The sequence below is a fragment of the Periophthalmus magnuspinnatus genome, chromosome 18 (genome assembly GCF_009829125.3).
Source record: "Periophthalmus magnuspinnatus isolate fPerMag1 chromosome 18, fPerMag1.2.pri, whole genome shotgun sequence".
NCBI lineage: Eukaryota > Metazoa > Chordata > Actinopteri > Gobiiformes > Gobiidae > Periophthalmus > Periophthalmus magnuspinnatus.
The window spans coordinates 1,815,430-1,833,617 of record NC_047143.1 but is presented as its reverse complement, the minus strand read 5'-3'; the positions used below and the strand labels follow the sequence as shown (position 1 = coordinate 1,833,617).

The 18,188-nt window shown below is 44.9% G+C and overlaps 1 protein-coding gene across 1 annotated transcript; it reads right to left on the bottom strand.

Moving 5' to 3' along the window:
- Positions 1–7,696: 7,696 nt before the first annotated feature.
- On the bottom strand, positions 7,697–17,974 carry LOC129457057 (uncharacterized). The gene is made up of 6 exons (XM_055228820.1): positions 17,541–17,974; positions 16,703–16,729; positions 15,927–16,220; positions 8,908–9,234; positions 8,398–8,486; positions 7,697–7,945 (listed from the first exon to the last, which is right to left on the bottom strand). Exons 1-6 carry the CDS (start codon positions 17,584–17,586, stop codon positions 7,910–7,912), a joined length of 819 nt encoding a protein of 272 aa, XP_055084795.1. The 5' UTR covers positions 17,587–17,974; the 3' UTR covers positions 7,697–7,909.
- Between the last annotated feature and the right edge of the window lie 214 nt (positions 17,975–18,188).

Sequence of the window (18,188 nt, the reverse complement as noted above, 5' to 3'; positions counted from 1 at the left end):
GAGGTCATTGTCGTTGGTCCCAAAGGTCAAAGAGATTCTCTGTCAGACCAGATATTCTCACTCGACAATGTGAATATAGCTTCTAGCCCTACTGTAAAAAATCTTGGAGTCCTATTTGATCATAATCTCTCATTCACAGCCCATATAAACCTAGCTTGTAAAACCGCATACTTTCACCTGCGAAATATAACTAAAATTAGAAATATTTTACCTAAAAACGATGCTGAAAAACTCATCCATGCATTTGTTACTTCCAGACTTGATTACTGTAATTCCCTGCTTGCCGCCTGCCCCAAAAGTACTATAAGGAGCCTCCAGTTGGTCCAAAATGCAGCGGCCAGAGTCCTAACAGGAACTAAAAGAAGAGACCACATCAGTCCTGTACTAAAATATCTGCACTGGCTTCCTGTCGAGCTTAGAATCAAATTCAAAGTCCTCCTCCTGACATACAAAGCCCTAAATGGTATGGCCCCATCCTATCTGCAAGATGCTATTGTCCCGTACCAGCCAAACAGAGCACTCCGCTCTCAGAATGCAGGACTATTAGTGGTTCCTAGAGTGTCCAAAAGTACAGTGGGAGGGAGAGCATTCAGTTACCAAGCTCCTGTGCTATGGAATCAACTCCCTGCTGATGTTAAACAGGCCCCCACAGTCTCTGTATTTAAGACCAGGCTTAAAACCTTCCTCTTCGGTATAGCGTATGACCAGGTTACTTAGTGAGGGAGTTAGGGTTATTAAAACCCGGGATAAGATAAGCTGCAGTAGGAGTAACTAGCTGGGGGAAGTATGGCAACCTGAGCACTATCCTCTACTTTGCCCTATTTTCTCATCAGCAATGCTATTCACATGTTGTCCCCTGTCCCACTCCCCCTGTGGAGTGTATCTCTTTCAGATGCCCCGATGACAGTTGGACCTCCTCCTTGCCTGGCTCTCCTCCTCCTCGCCCGGCTCTCCTCCTCCTCGTCTGGTCTCCTGGCCGATTTCTTATGTTGTCTGATTTTTCCTGTTGTGTCTGATTTTTCCTGTTGTGTCTGATTTTTCTTGTTGTGTCTGATTCTTCCTGTTGTTTTGTTTTTTGTGTCTTGGCGGCACGGTGACTGAGTGCCATCACTCATGTCTCACAGCAAGAAGGTTGGTTCGATCCCCGGGTCACCAGGCCTTTCTGTGTGGAGTTTTTCATGTTTCTCCCCGTGTCTGGATGGGTTTCCTCCGGGTACTCCGGTTTCCCCCATCAACCAAAACATGAACGCCCTTCGAGACAACTGTTGTTGTGATTTTGGGCGTTACAAAAATAAATGAATTGAATTGAATTGAAAAATTCTCTCTGCCTCCCTCTCTGCTTCTATTTCTCTCTCTTCCTCTCTCTTTCTATGCATCTCTCTCTCTCTCTTTCTTTTTCTCCCTCTCTGCTTCTCTTTCTCTATCTCTCTGCATCTCTCTTTCTGTGCATCTCTCTCTGTCTCTCTCTTGCTGTTTCTCCCTCTCTCTGCTTCTCTTTCTCTGTCTGCCTCCCTCTCTCACCTCTTTCCCTCTCTTTCCCTCTTTCCCTCTCTGCTTCTATTTCTCAACACAAAAGTGAAGCGGGAGCGAGGAGTTTGCCGAGGTCCAAGGGAGAAGCCTGAGTAACTGAGTCAAAGACGGGGCGCACGGGAGGAGCCGAGATCTCCGCCCAGCTCCAGGCTCAGACACGTGTGGGAGGGGAAAGGACGACAAATACGGCAGGACAGACAGGGATCGTGACAGTACGTACCCCCCTAAGGGACATCTCCAGGTGGACCCCCAGGCTTATCCGGATGGGCACGGTGAAAGTTTCTGACCAATTCAGGGTCAAGAATGCGTGTCCTAGGCTCTTCAGGACCATACCCCTCCCAGTCCACCAGGTATTGAAGTCCCCTGTACGGACGGTAAAAGCCGGGTGACCATCCACGACCCGGGCGGGAGGAGGGGGATCGGCGGGAGGGCAAAGGTCACTGGAACGGACGGGCTTGATCTGGGACACGTGGAAATTAGGGTGGATGCAAAGAGACGGAGGAAGTTGCAGTTGTACGGAAGCCGGATTAATGATCTTGGTGATTTCGAATGGCCCCAGGAAGCGGGGGGATAGTTTCTGGGAGTCGGTCTCGAGCGGGATGGTCCTGGACGACAGCCAAACCGATTGCAGCAGAGAAAGTAAGTAGTAGTAAAGCAAAGTAAAAGCTGTCACTGGACAAAAAGTTGCAGGAGTGAAGACGTTTGGCTGCTCGTCCAAGCGGCTTCTTCAGTTCTGTTCAGATTTACTTTTGGCTTTTACTATGAATCAGACCTGGACGACGGAAGGATGACACAGGCAGATTTTACGAGTGTTTTTCTAAAAAATAAACATTATAAAACTTTCATTGGGAACTCTGTATAATTTAAATGAACGGCGAACTAAAGTTTCAGCTGACGGAGAACTGTCAGTTTTTCACTGTTTCTTTTTAATAAAATAATGAAAAAAAAAAAAAAAAAAGTCGAGCTAACGGCCAGCATGATTGACGCAAATTCTGCAAACCACTCCCTCGTTCACCTTCGGTCCCAGTTATAACCACAGATCCAGGCTTATGACATCGTTAGCTTGAAATGAATGTGATCTCGTTTATTTGTGTGTTGTTTTAACCCTTGCATGTTCCTCCCAGTCGAGTTACGTTGAAGTTCCTCTGGGCTCAATTTGACCCCGATTTGTTTCTCTTATAACTCAGCCATAAAATAACATACTTTATATATATATATATATATATATATATATATATATATATATATATATATATATATATATATATATATATATATATATATATATATAACTTGGAACTTATTTTCAGTCTAACTTCAGACTAATGTACTGATACCAAATTTATTTATTTATTTATTTTATTTTTTAGTCGGCCATATTTTAGTAAAGATTGTGCATTTTTGGACGTCCAAATCTTCTGCAACTCTTAATTTCCATCACTGTGTTTGTCAAGTACAGAGCTGGAAATTAAGTCGATCTGAGTTATAAGAGAAACAAATTGGGGTCACATTGAACTTTAACGTAACTTGTTTTTCAGACAGTTCTTATTATACAATCAACATTTTTTTCAAACTTTCATTTTTGTTAGAAATCATCCAAATCCAAATGAACAAGTGGCCCAATTTTCAGCCTATTTGATGAAGAAATGACCGAGTTCTGCTGTGAGTGAGTGATTTTTTGGGGTCAAAAATGACCCCAGGACGACACAAGGGTTAAATCAGTAGTGACGTCGCACAAAGCTCAAATTGAAATATATTCCTAACTCGTGGGTCGGTCCTTTTAAGGTGTACTTAAAGGGACAGTACTCCACCAGGTACTTTCCCTTTAAGGAAAGATAATAACAATAATAGATGAGTATCAGCTGAAGATGACATCACGAGAACAGGAACAGGAACTGGAACTGGGAATTATTTACAGAGAACTGATCCTCTGCAGTGATACTACTGAGGGACGCCCTGCATGTGTGTCTATGGTGGGATATTCAGCAGATACTATGGACTATGGGGACACAATGCACACTTTAGCAAACGGTGTCGAAAAAAGTTTTTAGAAGAAATGAAACTCAAGAAAAAATACAAAATGGAGGTTGGGTTTTAGAGTTGCTGGATGCTGTTCTAATAGAATAGAAATGTATTTTACTGATAATCATTCTAATGCAGATTTATTCTAATTTATAAAAAAAATAATAATAAAAAAAAAAGAAAAACTGGGCCTGTTTTGGTGTTTTGGTTCAAAGTCGACCGTCCAATCAGAAAGCAGAATGAGTCTCACATTTGGGTTACCAGTTTCTACGCAGAGAATGATGTGATTTTCTTTGGAACGATTCTTTAACGTAAATGGTTGGATCCGGATCTCATCTTTTAAAAGAGTCGAATCTTTTGCTTTCTAATCTGTCTGCATTTTTACACTGATTCACCCCGAGCAAGAACCAGAACAGGAGCAGAACAGGCGACACGTGTGAGAGATTTGTGCACAAAAAACACATTTGGCATCATAAAAACAGTCTGATTTTTTTAAATTATTATTATTGTTGTGAAACGTTTTACATAGATTTTGCATAATTCCAAAGGATAAACTCTTTGAACCAGTTTAAACTCATCTGAGCCTCGGTCCTTTCTCTCTTCTGTCGTGTAAACAAAGAGCCAGTTGTTTGAACGGCTCTTTGAAATGAACTGCTCCAAAAGATTCGGATCTCATAAAAGAGCCAAAAGTCCTATCACAAGTTTAAAACCTCAAAAGGACTCTCCCAGATCTGACTCGTCACAAACTATTGTTACTATGGTTACTATCATTAACACCACGACTGAGTTCAGCTCGACGTTCAGAAAATAATATTCGATGACTAATGTGGATAAAAATAGAAATAACACCTCCCTTCACTGATAGAGAATCTAGAGCATTGAACCGGTTCTTCCACGGCTCACGGACCATAATGCATTGCTCCATATTGCATCATCCTTGCTCTGGGGGCAAAGGTTTATTTTTATTATGATTTGTTGTTGGGTAAAGTGTAATCTGGTTTGAGTTGTGCAAATGCAATCAAGTGAAACCAGAGTGCGACTTTATAACGAAACATTAAACATAATAACATCATTTTTCAACTGTTTTACTGTTATATTTTAAATGTGATTATTCCATCGCATAAGTTCTCAAATAGTGAAGTGTTTATTCAGACGATATGCTGTGATGTTCCACGTTAAATGTTGACTCTGTGCAGCAGGTTCATAGTGGTCCATGTGTCTTAAACTTGTGAAAGACACAGAGACATGTCATTATAAAAACATTCAGGAAAGGTTCATTTCTGTCGTGTGAATGGGACTTTTTCAGTATCGATACCTGTGAAAAATGAGTATCGATCAGCTGATGGACCCAGAAGTGACAGAACAAAAAACTGACTCATGGTGTGAAATGAGGTAATGAATATAAGACTTTAAGCATGTGACTCTTACATATGACATATTACATCTGATATAGTATAGTCTCTATTAGTGGTTCCTAGAGTGTCCAAAAGTACAGTGGGAGGGAGAGCATTCAGTTACCAAGCTCCTGTGCTATGGAATCAACTCCCTGCTGATGTTAAACAGGCCCCCACAGTCTCTGTATTTAAGACCAGGCTTAAAACCTTCCTCTTCGGTATAGACCAGGTTACATAGTGAGGGAGTTAGGGACATTAAAACCCGGGATAAGATAAGCTGCAGTAGGAGTAACTAGCTGGGGGAAGTATGGCAACCTGAGCACTATCCTCTACTTTGTCCTATTTTCTCATTTTCACATGTTTTTTTTTTTATTATTATTATTATTATTTTGTTGCAGTTGTTTTGTTTTTGTGTGTGTGTGTGTGTGTGTGTGTGTGTTTTATGTATTTATGTATTTAAGACAAATTTTAACAGATTTTTATTTATTTATTTATTTTATAATTTTTTTACTAAGACTGGTATGGAAGTCCGTTTCCACCATGGAAAAATAAAATAAAATAGAGTTTTAAACTCCTAATTATGAGTTTAAAACTCATAATTAGGAGTTATAATCTCCTAATTACGAGTTTGTGTTTAATATCTGTGTGGACTTGATGTCTGAGCATAATTTGTCTTTTTCAAATTATGTATATCAAAGTGTTGAGAGTGAGCTCATCGATGATGAGTTGCAACAGCAATGAACAAACATATAATTGATTCTAAAAAACAGATCAATAATGAATAATAAATGCTCATTTGTTTATTATCCGTCATGATTAAATTTTATCTCCAAATAGTTCTTTTGAGAAATTATAATTGATAAAAGTGGGAATGTAACATTTACATAATGTGAACTTTATCATTTTTGATTTAATTAACTTGGTATTTTAATAATTTCCTCAATAAACCAGCCGGGGGTGTGACCAAACCAGCACTCTGCTCAGAGCACGGAAGACGAGCGCTCACAGACCCAAACCAGAGCTCACAGCACAAAACAGAGGTCAGAACAGAGCTCATGACCCACATAAATTAGGACTTTAAAACTCATAATTAGGAGTTATAATCTCCTAATTACACATTTAAAACTTTTGTTTTAAAATTTCTAAATTTCGACTTCCTGTGGGGCTTTTATTATTTTACTTTTTTTCCATGGCGGAAACGGGCTTCCATAGACTGTCCTCAGAGACATGTCCTTACACTGATGAAATACTCAGACCTTGTGTTGTCACAGTGTGAGTTTGCAGCGCCCTCTAGTGGGGAGCATAGAGGCAGCAGCCACGAGGACACTGGAGGATAAACAGGACTGACATTCTTCTGCTTTTCTCAAGGAGAACAAATACAATGTTATTTCTTCGTGAACAGACGTGTGTCAGAGAAATGAACCCAAGACCTTCACATGGTGAAGTTCAGAATGCTAACCACTCTGCCAAAGTGACTTTTCTGGTTAAAGCTCAATGAACTCAAAATACAATAATAATATAAAGGTCAAACTAAAGTCTGTGCAGCTCAAACAGGTCAAGTCAGAGTCAGGGCAGTGCGAGGAGAGGAACCACCCTCAGGATAAAAGTGTCCCTCCTCACTGTCCTGAAGAGAGGATCTGACAGGTAGAGGGCGCTGTTCCATAGTGTGGGCTCTGTTTCCTCTGGTTTGAGCCTGGCTTTGGGCACAGCAGCAGGAGCTGGACATTTTCCTCGATCACGATTCACTTTTGTGGTTTCTATTTTCTCTCTTTGTGGTAAAACATCATAATAGAGTAAAACTCAGCATAGGATTAAAAACAGATTTATGTTTGTTTCACAATTATTCATCACTGACTGGAGAGGACACACCTGCACGTGTACTCACCACGCCATCAGTGTTTTTCTCTCTAATACTGTGCAGTTTGAAGCCGAAAATGTTTGATCAAGTGCTGCCATGTATTCAGATAAACTGAGAAAAGTGTATTCTGAAAACTATTAAATGAAAGAGTGAGTGGACAGGTACAGAATGAATATTCTTTCTCCAGTTTGGCCTCTAACTGCTAAATGTAATCCAGAGCCTCATCAAGTGCTCCTAGAAAAAACATTTATTAAGTAATACTTTTACATTTATTAAGTAACACCTACCACTAAACTGGAGACTTGTGATTAAAACATATGTACAGTATTTTAAACACAAACTGGTTTATCTAACTTTATCTTAAAGTTTCCACTAAATGGAGTCAATCGACCACATGATGAGCCTTTGTTTTAGTCTGAATTACAGCATTCACTGAGGTTATTTTATTGAATTTAATGAATAACTGATTATACATAAATCAAGCTGTCATGGAGGATAACTTTGTATCTGCTAATCTCTGTCATAATATAAAAGCAAACCTGGGGGTAAACATAATCATCAATGTTTTATTTGTGTGTATTACAACTCATTTCTTACATTTATTTTGAAAATCCACAGGTATGTGTGATACAGACCTTTATTACACATTTAATAAACATATTGGAGTTATTCTTATTCATGGAGTTATAAGGATAATATGGACACATGCATATGTAATATCTCTATGGAACACACACGTACCAGGCCGTTTAACCAAAGTACCAGAGTAACTCCAGGACACAAGTTTAAATACACAAAAGAGTCTCTCAAAACATGAGGATTCAAACAGTTTATCAAACATCAGCAAAAGTACATTATACCACACTAAACACAGACAAAAGAATGGTTATAAAAAGTGTAACTGACCCTAGAGTGTATCTGACCCTAGAGTGTAACTGACCTTAGAGTGTAACTGACCCTAGAGTGTATCTGACCCTAGAGTGTAACTGACCCTAGAGTATAACTAAACATAACAGACACAATCACATGATTTAGGTCACTCTGTATTTACATAAATGTATCGAACATCCAGGAGCTCACATCTGAAACGGTCAAATCAAGGTACTCAAGTCCTCTCTCTAGCGCCCCCTCTGGCCCGGACCTGAAACAACAGGACACGACACATTCAAAGGTGACAAAAGGAAGTCTAGAACTAAACCAGGTCTAAACCGGGACTAACTCAAGTCTAAACCAGACGTTAAACCGGAACTTAACCAGTTCTGTGAACCAGTTCTTAGGTGTAAAGCAAGTCTAAAGCAGGTCCAAACCAGCATTAAACTAAGATTAAAGAAAGTCAAAACCAGGTCTAAACCAGGACTAACTCAAGTCTAAACCAGACCTTAAAACCAGGTCTAAACTAGGTCTAAATCTGATTTAAAGCAGGTCCAAACCAGCACTGAACTAAGATTAAAGTAGGTCAAAACCAGGTCTAAAGGGGATCTAAAGCACCTCTCAAATAGATCTAAGACAGGACTAAACCAGGACTAAATCTCCTCTAAACCAGGTCTAAACCAGGACTAACCCAGGTCTACCCCAGGTCTAAAGGTGCAGTACCTTGCAGTAGTAGTAGTACATTGGAAGGATGTAGAGGAGCTTCAACAGTAGAATGACCAGGACTCTGATGATCAGGTCTGAGACTGGAGCTGCAAAAGACAAAGATCAGTCCAGACCAAGACCAGGACAAGAACCAAAACGAGGACCAAGTCAAAGACCAGGACCAAGACCAGGGCAAGGACCAAGACCAGGAACAAGACCAGGAAAAGGACAAAGACCAAGACAAAGACCAGGACCAACACCAGAACAAGGAGCAAGACCAGAATCAAGACAAAGACCAGGACAAAGACCAAGACAAAGATCAGGACCAAGACCAGGAACAAGACCAGGACAAGGACCAAAACCATGACCACGTGAGCCTGTGTGACCCCTGACCCTCACCCTGTGTGACTCTCACATGACCCTGTGTGACCCTCACATGACCCTGTGTGACCCTCACATGACCCTGTGTGACCCTCACATGACCCTGTGCGACCCCTGACTCTCACATGAGGCTGTTGCTGGACGTACCTCCCAGAGAGAGCTGGAGGGTGGGGCTCTGAGAGGAGAAGTTGTGGTTGAACACATGCAGGTGGTAAACACAGGTGTAGTTTCCTTTGTGGGCGGAGCCAGTGTCAGAGAACAGGAAGTGTGCGGAGTGATTGACAGCGGGCAGGGTGTGGTTCTGACCGAGGGGCGCAGTGGGAGAGAGGAGCTGGAAGGAGCCTCCCGGGTACTTTGGCTCCACAGAGCATTCGACCCTGAACTTTGACCCCAGCAGCACCCGGACCCCCTGTGGCCGGGCCTGGGAAGCCCCATCAGACACAGACAGAGAGATGACCGGACGATTCAGTAAGTCTGTGGAGAGAGATGATTGGACAGTTCAGTCAGTGGAGAGAGATGATTGGACAGTTAGTGGGGAGAGTGTTGTAACGGGTGTGTGTAACGGACAAAGGGATGCAGACTCGGGGCAGAATTACAGTATTTATTGTCAAAAGTTGCAGAAATGGGACAAGTACAAACAGAGGGTTATCCGGAGGTGAGCAGGTGAGCAGGTGAGCAGGAACACAGGAACCGAGGACATGAAGGGACCACAGGACGACAGGCAGACCAGACGGGTGTAGGGCAGAGCGGGCAGGAGACATCCAGGGCCGGAGCACGACAGGAACGCAGGCACGATAGGAACGCAGGCACGACAGGAACAAGTGAGGACGACAGGAACACAGGGACGACAGGAACACAGGGACGACAGGAACACAGGGACGACAGGAACAAGTGAGGACGACAACGAACTCGCACTGAGTATCTTCTCCCTTCTCCCTTTATCCATGGCAGGTGTGGTGATTAGCTAGATGGACAGCAGGTGCGTGCTGGAGGAGCCGAGAGCTCGGCCCAGCTCCAGGTACAAGCAGGTGAGGGAGGGGGAAGAGCACACAGGGAGGCAAAACAAGAACAGAAAAGTCCACATCATGACAGTACCCCCCCCAAGGGCCACCTCCTGGTGGCCCAAAAATTGATACGGGTGGGCGGAGGGGAGCCGGCTGGTAGACTGTCCAGTGGGGCAACAATGGTCCAGGAAACGGGCGGACGACACAACGAGGTCCCTGGACGGAAAGCTGAGTCCCACCGAGGGGGCAGAGGACATGAAGAGGTCCCTGGACGGAGAATGATGTCCAGCGGAGCTGCGACTGTCCTGACGACGGAGCAGAGGACACGCGGCGGTCCCTGGACGGGGAACAGTGTCCAGCGGAGCTGCGACGGTCCAGGCGAGGGGCAGATGACACGAGGAGGTCCCTGGACGGGAAACGGTGTCCAGCGGAGCTACAACGGTCAAGGCAAGGTTCAGATGACACGAGGAGGTCCCTGGACGGGAAACGGTGTCCAGCGGAGCTACAACGGTCCAGGCAAGGTTCAGATGACACAAGGAGGTCCCTGGACGGGAAACGATGTCCAGCGGAGCTACAACGGTCCAGGCGAGGAGCAGACAGTTTGGGAGTGGACCGGTCGGGACAGGACAGCAAGCGATGAACAGGCCCGTGAACAGGAAACTGACAGGTGAGCAGGGTGGGCAGGTAGAGTTGTCTGATAAGCCCCGAGTCTGCTTGGTCCATGGTTGGCGAGTTCGTTCTGTCATAACGGGAGTGTGTAGCGGACCAAGGGATGCAGACTCGGGGAATATTTACAGGATTTATTGTTGAAATGGGACAAGTACAAACAGAGGGTGATCCGGAGGTGAGCAGGTGAGCAGGAACACAGGAGTACAGGAACCGAGGACATGAAGGGACCACAGGACGACAGGCAGACCAGACGGGCGTAGGGCAGAGCGGGCAGGAGACATCCAGGGCCGGAGCACGACAGGAACACAGGGACGACAGGAACGCAGGAACGACAGGAACGCAGGAACGACAGGAACGCAGGCACGACAGGAATGCAGGCACGACAGGAACAAGTGAGGACGACAGGAACACAGGGACGACAGGAACACAAGGACGACAGGAACACAGGGACGACAGGAACAAGTGAGGACGACAATGAACTCGCACTGAGTGTCTTCTCCCTTTATCCATGGCAGGTGTGGTGAATAGCCAGATGGAGAGCAGGTGCACGCGGGAGGAGCCGAGAGCTCCGCCCAGCTCCAGGTACAAGCAGGTGAGGGAGGGGGAAGAGCATACAGGGAGGCAAAGCAAGAACAGAAAAGTCCACATCATGACAGGAGAGTATGTGTGTGTGTGTGTGTGTGTGTGTGTATGTATTTATGTATGTATGTATGTATGTAGGGGTGTATGTGTGTGTGTGTATGTATGTGTGTATGTATGTGTGTGTGTATGTGTGTGTGTATGTATGTGTGTGTGTATGTATATGCCCGTCATTCGCCATGACGTCAGGGTCCGTCATTGACCTCGATTCATTTTAGCAGTAATAAAGATGGCCCATGCCTGCGGCATGGGGGGTTGGATAGGGCTCGATGTCAGGAGTGTGTTTGGGGACATGAGCGCTTCGCGCTGTGTGCGTCAACATGGGCGAAGCCCATTGACTCAATGTTGACGCTGACATGCTAGCAAAAACAAATATGCATGTCCCATGCCTACAGCATAGGTTGTTAGGATACAGGAGTCTGTGCATGTTGCAACGGAGAAAACAGTCTGCAACAGCAAAAAACAATCTTCCATGGTTGGATACTGAATGCAGGAAACTAATGAATTCAAACTTCTTTACAAACATTATTGAAAGTGCAAAGGGAAACAATAAAAAAATATGGAACAGTATTAATAAACGTACTGGTAAAGAGAACAAAAAAGATAGTGATGAGTTAGAGTTACAGATTAACAATAAGTTAGTAAAAGACCCTTCCATTGTTGCCTCTGAGCTAAATAATTTCTTCATAAATTCTGTGCAGGATCTATCTAAACAGTTTAACCCACCAGAACAGGAGTTTTGTCCGATCAATCCTGAACTACCAATTTTTAACATAGATGAAATAACTCCAACAGAAGTAGATAAAATAATAGATTCATTAAATACATCCACAGCTAAAGACTTTGATCTTGATACCAGCTTCTTTAAAGAACACAAGGATGCACTAATAGCACCAATCACACACATGGTAAACCTGTCAGACACTCCATGGTCCCAACCGCATGGAAGGTCGGTGTCGTCAGTCCTATTTTCAAAGCAGGAGATAAAAGAGACAAAAACAACTGTAGGCCAATCAATATCCTGCCAGTTGAGAAATGGATTGTCAAACTCCTGACTGCACACCTGAACATTTGCCGTACACTTTTACACCCCATGCAGTTCGGATTTCGTGCCCATCAATCGACAGAGTCTGAAATTAGTATTTTTATAGAAAGAGCAAAATCTTCCTTGGACAAAAGCGGTTGCGTTGGTGCAGTATTTATAGATCTAAAAAAGGCATTTGACACAGTGGACCACAAGATTCTTTTAGCCAAACTCACACATTTTAATTTTTCAGATCAAGCACTCAAATGGATAAAATCATACTTGAACAATAGAAGACAGTAGGGGTCCCACAAGGGTCCATACTGGGACCAGTTCTGTTCTCTCTTTACATAAATAATCTTCCGAATGCTTCCAGAAACATTCACATACAAATGTACGCTGATGATGCTGTAATATTCACACCTGCAAAAACGCACTTAAGCCGCAATTAAACAGATTGAATCACTGTATAAAAGACGACTAAAAATCTCTGTTAAGAAACCAATTTCATATCACCACTGTCAAATTCTTGAAACATATAATTTATTGAGCTTTGAAAATTTCAAACACTTTAAGCACCACCACCACTACAAGAATTTATTTTAAAAAAAACTCCCACTGGCAGGACCAGGGCGACTACTAGAGGTGATTGTGAGGTTCCTTATAGACGTACCACCTTCACACAGTCAGTCCTCTCAGTCAGAGGCTGGAACATCTGGAATAACATCCCTCACACAATAAGAGAATCCTCTACGTATAACACCTTTAAAACTCACCTTAAAAAATGGCTCAAATCTAATCACCATTGCTCCATTAGAGCTGTTCAGACTCAGGTACATGATACATGTATGTAGCATTACCATGATTGTCTGAACAGACTCATATTTTACTGTTGTTGTTGTGCGGTGCATGCATATATGTGTGTAGGCACCGCATACATGTACACGGCAATCTATGCTGTTACTGTTTTTTACTGTTAATATGTAAATATGTTTATATGTATGAATGTTTTAGGACCTGAGGGTGTCTGTAAACTCCAGTGTCTTGGTCGTCTCTTTAAACTAAATTAACTTATTTATTAGAACACTACAGCACTTTAAAATGACTGGGAGCACAATAGCCACATACACACTTTATAAATAGGCACTTTAAACCGTATGGAGTGTACATTTTTTGTGATCTGTGGAGTTGTTTGTTTGTTGTTTGTGTTGTCCTGTCTCTTGTCCCGTTTTAAATGTTGAGCGACTGCGAACATTTACACGTGTATTTTTTACTGGTGTTTATTAATGTGCATTGTCCCTTTGAAATAAATAAATAAAAGTATGTGTGTGTGTGTGGGGGTGTGTGTGTGTATGTTTGTAGGGGTGTGTGTGTGTGTGTGTGTGTGTGTATATATATGTTTATGCGTATGGGTGTATGTATATGTGTGTGTTTGTGTGTTTGTGTAAGTGTATCTCTGTGTGTGTGTGTGTGTTGAGAGAGACAATAAAAAACATCTAAGAAGCATAAAAAAGTGAGATCAGACTTTTACCTGAACACTTCACCTCCAGACCCGAGGAAGAGGAAGATGAACCATAGACACATTCTCTCATTGCAGACTTCTTCTTCACACAGTCAGATGAGACTCCCCACACTGGACTCTGTGGAAAATCACTTTTCTCTTCTCCATAAACAGCAGAGCCACAGTCCAGGTCTCTGCACACAACAGCTGTGTCCTCCAGGTCCCAGAATCTAGAGGGTCCATTGGGCTCCACCCGTCTCCACTCTCCTCTGTGTTTCACCTCCACAGTCCCAGCACAGCGACTGGCCCCTCCCACCAGCCTGAGATCTGAACAGACAAGAGACAGAGTGAGCCCCGCCCCTTTACCTGAGCAGTGAGCCCCGCCCCTTTACCTGAGCAGTGAGGCCCCGCCCCTTTACCTGAGCAGGTGAGGTTGACAGCGGCTCCAGAGGAGCAGGTCTCTGAGCCGGAGCGGGGACAGTCCATCAGAGCAGACTCATGGCCCTCACAGTGGAACGTCTGCCTCAGAGGAGAGAGCGCCCCCTGGAGGAGAGAAGGAGCCCCACAGCCCAGCTCCCTGCACAGCACCTCTGCCCCCTGCTGGTCCAAGGCCCCTTCACAGACCCAGGTCCAGGACTGGTCCCAGATCTGCACTGATCCTGAGCACAGACTGGGCCCCGAGACCAGACGCACCGAGTCTGTGGACACACATGTGTGACATCACCGCTCTGAGCCAATAGGACACACACAGGGCTGTGACATCACCGCTCCGACAACTGGTGCAGTCCTATTTAGTCCACGTTTAGTCCTGGTTTAGTCCTGGTTTAGTCCTAGTTTAGTCCTGGTTCAGTCCTGGTTTAGTCCTAGTTTAGTCCTGGTTTAGTCCTGGTTCAGTCCTGGTTTAGTCCTAGTTTAGTCCTGGTTCAGTCCTGGTTTAGTCCTAGTTTAGTCCTGGTTTAGTCCTGGTTCAGTCCTGGTTTAGTCCTAGTTTAGTCCTGGTTTAGTCCTGGTTCAGTCCTGGTTCACTTGTTCCTAAACACGTGAGAATCTCTCTGTAGTTTTTCAGACTAAACATGACAGACTTGAGTCTAAACTGGGCTCTTTGCTGCTGACAGAGCTCATCCTCCCCCTCTGTGTGAGGACACGCCCCCTCTGTGTGAGGACACGCCCCTCTGTTTATGTGTGTGTGTGTGTATAAATGTGCGTATGTGTTTGTGTGCAGGTGTGTGTGTCTGTGTGTGTTGAGGGAGACAGGAAAAAAATATCTGAGAAACAAAAATGTGAGATCAGACTTTTACCTGAACACTTCACCTCCAGACCCAAGGAAGAGGAAAAGGATGAATCATCGACACAGTCTCTCACTGCAAACTTCTTCACACAGTCTGGTGAGACTCTCCACACTGGACTCTGTGGAAAATCACGTTTATCTTCTCCATAAACAGCAGAGCCACAATCCAGGTCTCTGCACACAGCAGGTGTGTGCTCCAGGACCCAGGGTTCAAAGAGTCCAGAGGGCTCCACCCGTCTCCACTCTCCTCTGTGTTTCACCTCCACAGTCCCAGCACAGCGACTGGCCCCTCCCACCAGCCTGAGCAGCTCTGAACAGACAAGAGACAGAGTGAGCCCCGCCCCTTTACCTGAGCAGTGAGGCCCCGCCCCTTTACCTGAGCAGGTGAGGTTGACGGCGGCTCCAGAGGAGCAGGTCTCTGAGCCGGAGCGGGGACAGTCCATCAGAGCAGACTCATGGCCCTCACAGTGGAACGTCTGCCTCAGAGGAGAGAGCGCCCCCTGGAGGAGAGAAGGAGCCCCACAGCCCAGCTCCCTGCACAGCACCTCTGCCCCCTGCTGGTCCAAGGCCCCTTCACAGACCCAGGTCCAGGACTGGTCCCAGATCTGCACTGATCCTGAGCACAGACTGGGCCCCGAGACCAGACGCACCGAGTCTGTGGACACACATGTGTGACATCACCGCTCTGAGCCAATAGGACACACACATGTGTGACATAATATTTTAATCATGTTTTTATCGTCTCTCTGGGTTTAGACTTTAGCCATTTCTCACTGATCACAGACTCTTTTTGGAGAGTTTCAAAACTGAGACACTTGGAGTCGTCTCTGTGGCACTGTGTGTGTGTGTGTGTGTGCATTAGTGTGTGTGTGTGGGGGGGGTGTAGGGGTGTGTGTGTGTGTGTGTGTGTGTGTGTGAGTGTGAGTGTGAGTGTCTGTGTGTATGAGTGCGTATGTCGGTGGGTGCGTGTGTGTGTGTGTGTGTTGAGAGAGACAATAAAAAAAACATCTGAGAAGCATAAAAAAGAGATCAGACTTTTACCTGAACACTTCACCTCCAGACCCGAGGAAGAGGAAGAGGAGGATGAATCATAGACACATTCTCTCACTGCAGACTCCTTCACACATTCAGATGTGACTCTCCACACTGGACTCTGTGGAAAATCACGTTTCTCTTCTCCAAAAACAACAGAGCCACAGTCCAGGTCTCTGCACACAGCAGCTGTGTGCTCCAGGACCCAGAATCCAAAGGGCTCCACCCGTCTCCACTCTCCTCTGTGTTTCACCTCCACAGTCCCAGCACAGCGACTGGCCCCTCCCACCAGCCTGAGCGGCTCTGAACAGAGAAGACACAGAGTGAGCCCCGCCCCTTTACCTGAGCAGTGAGGCCCCGCCCCTTTATCTCAACAGTGAGGCCCCGCCCCTTTACCTGAGCAGTGAGCCCCGCCCCTTTACCTGAGCAGTGAGGCCCCGCCCCTTTACCTGAGCAGTGAGGCCCCGCCCCTTTACCTGAGCTGTGAGCCCCGCCCCTTTACCTGAGCAGTGAGGCCCCGCCCCTTTACCTGAGCAGTTAGCCCCGCCCCTTTACCAGAGCAGTGAGCCCCGCCCCTTTACCTGAGCAGTGAGGCCCATCCCACTGATTATGTCCTTCTTTTGTTACCGTGGCACAGTAAAATTCAATTTTGTGGCAGAGTGGTTATCCTGTGTCCTCCTCTCAGTGAGGAGGTTGTGGGTTAGACTCCTGATCTGACTGGACTGTGCATGTTCTCCCTGTGTTACTGTGGCAGAGTGGTTATCCTGGTGTGTGAGTGTCTTTACCTGAGCTGTTGTCTTCTGCCAGGAGCCCTGCACACACAAAAGTCATGTCACAAAATGGTGGTTGTCGGTCACATGACATAGAGCTTCACATAAAATGGCGGCTGATCCGATCATTAAATCGCACAGGCTGGTCATCTAACCCAGTATTTGTCAAAGTTACACTAAGGTCATGATGTTGTTGAGTTTCCTAAAGTCATGTACAAAGCAAAGTGCCATGTATCATCTGTAAACATTCAAAGAGTCTTTAAGAGCAAGTCACTACAGCCTAAAAGGAACAAACGCATTCAGACAGATTCAGAACCAAAGATATGGAACAAATCCTACGCCTTAACCCTGACCCCTGACCCCTAACACTAACCCCTGACCCCTAACTCTAACCCTAAGCACTGCAGTGAAAGTTCATTCATTCATGGAGTCATCTGGACAAAGACCAGGATCCACAACAGAAATGAGATTTAAGAAACAGATGAAACCAGCTCATAAAGTCAGTCTGAAAAACAGAAAAGGCCAGATATGTGTTTGAAAAGAAAGAGTGTGATGGAAAAGAAACGAAATGTTTTATAGTAAGTCCGTCATGTTTTATAGAAAGTCTTACTTGTTTTTTAGTGTCATGTTTTATACTAAGTTCATGATGTTTTACAGTAAGTCTGCCGTGTTTTATAGAATGTCTGTTATGTTTTATAGAAAGTCCATGTTAAAGTTCAGTGTAGAGAAGGAGCAGATCACATCAGACGGGTTTTTCTGCTCCGTTTCATTCATGTCTCGTATGTTTCACTTTATCACGCTGTTCATGTCTTTTTGTATTTTATGAAATCAAAGACAAACAAGTCTCACTTACCCAAAGTGTAGACGAACCAGACCAGGACCAGTGCTCCCAGAGCCATAACCAGGACAGAACCAGGACTGAACCAGGACCAAACCAGGACTAAACAAGGACCAAACCAGGACCAAACCAGGACCGAACCAGGACAGAACCAGGACCAAACCAGGACTAAACCAGGACCGAACCAGGACCGAACCAGGACCGAACCAGGACCAAACCAGGACTGAACCAGGACTGAACCAGGACCGAACCAGGACCGAACCAGGACCGAACCAGGACCAAACCAGGACTAAACCAGGACCGAACCAGGACCGAACCAGGACCGAACCAGGACCAAACCAGGACTGAACCAGGACCGAACCAGGACCGAACCAGGACCGAACCAGGACCAAACCAGGACCAAACCAGGACCGAACCAGGACCAAACCAGGACCGAACCAGGACTGAACCAGGACTGAAGCAGAACTGAATCAGGGCCGAAACAGGAATGAACCAGGTCTAAACCAGGACTGAGACGTGTTTGAGAGTTTCCTGTTCTTTAACACATTCTTATCTGTTCATCGTTTGTGGTTTTCTTGCTAAAACTAAATATCGCTAGGATCTTATGATTTTTTTTTTTTTTTTTTACCCAAATATGTTGTTGAATGTTCACATTTCAAAACT

Excerpts from the sequence above, each read along its gene's own strand:
- LOC129457057 (XM_055228820.1), bottom strand. The coding sequence starts at position 17,586 with ATGGCTCTGGGAGCACTGGTCCTGGTCTGGTTCGTCTACACTTTGG. Across the intron at positions 16,730-17,540 it reads CTGGTTCGTCTACACTTTGG|GGCTCCTGGCAGAAGACAAC; the intron begins GTAAGTGAGACT and ends TTGTGTGTGCAG. Across the intron at positions 16,221-16,702 it reads GGCAGAAGACAACAGCTCAG|AGCCGCTCAGGCTGGTGGGA; the intron begins GTAAAGACACTC and ends TTCTCTGTTCAG.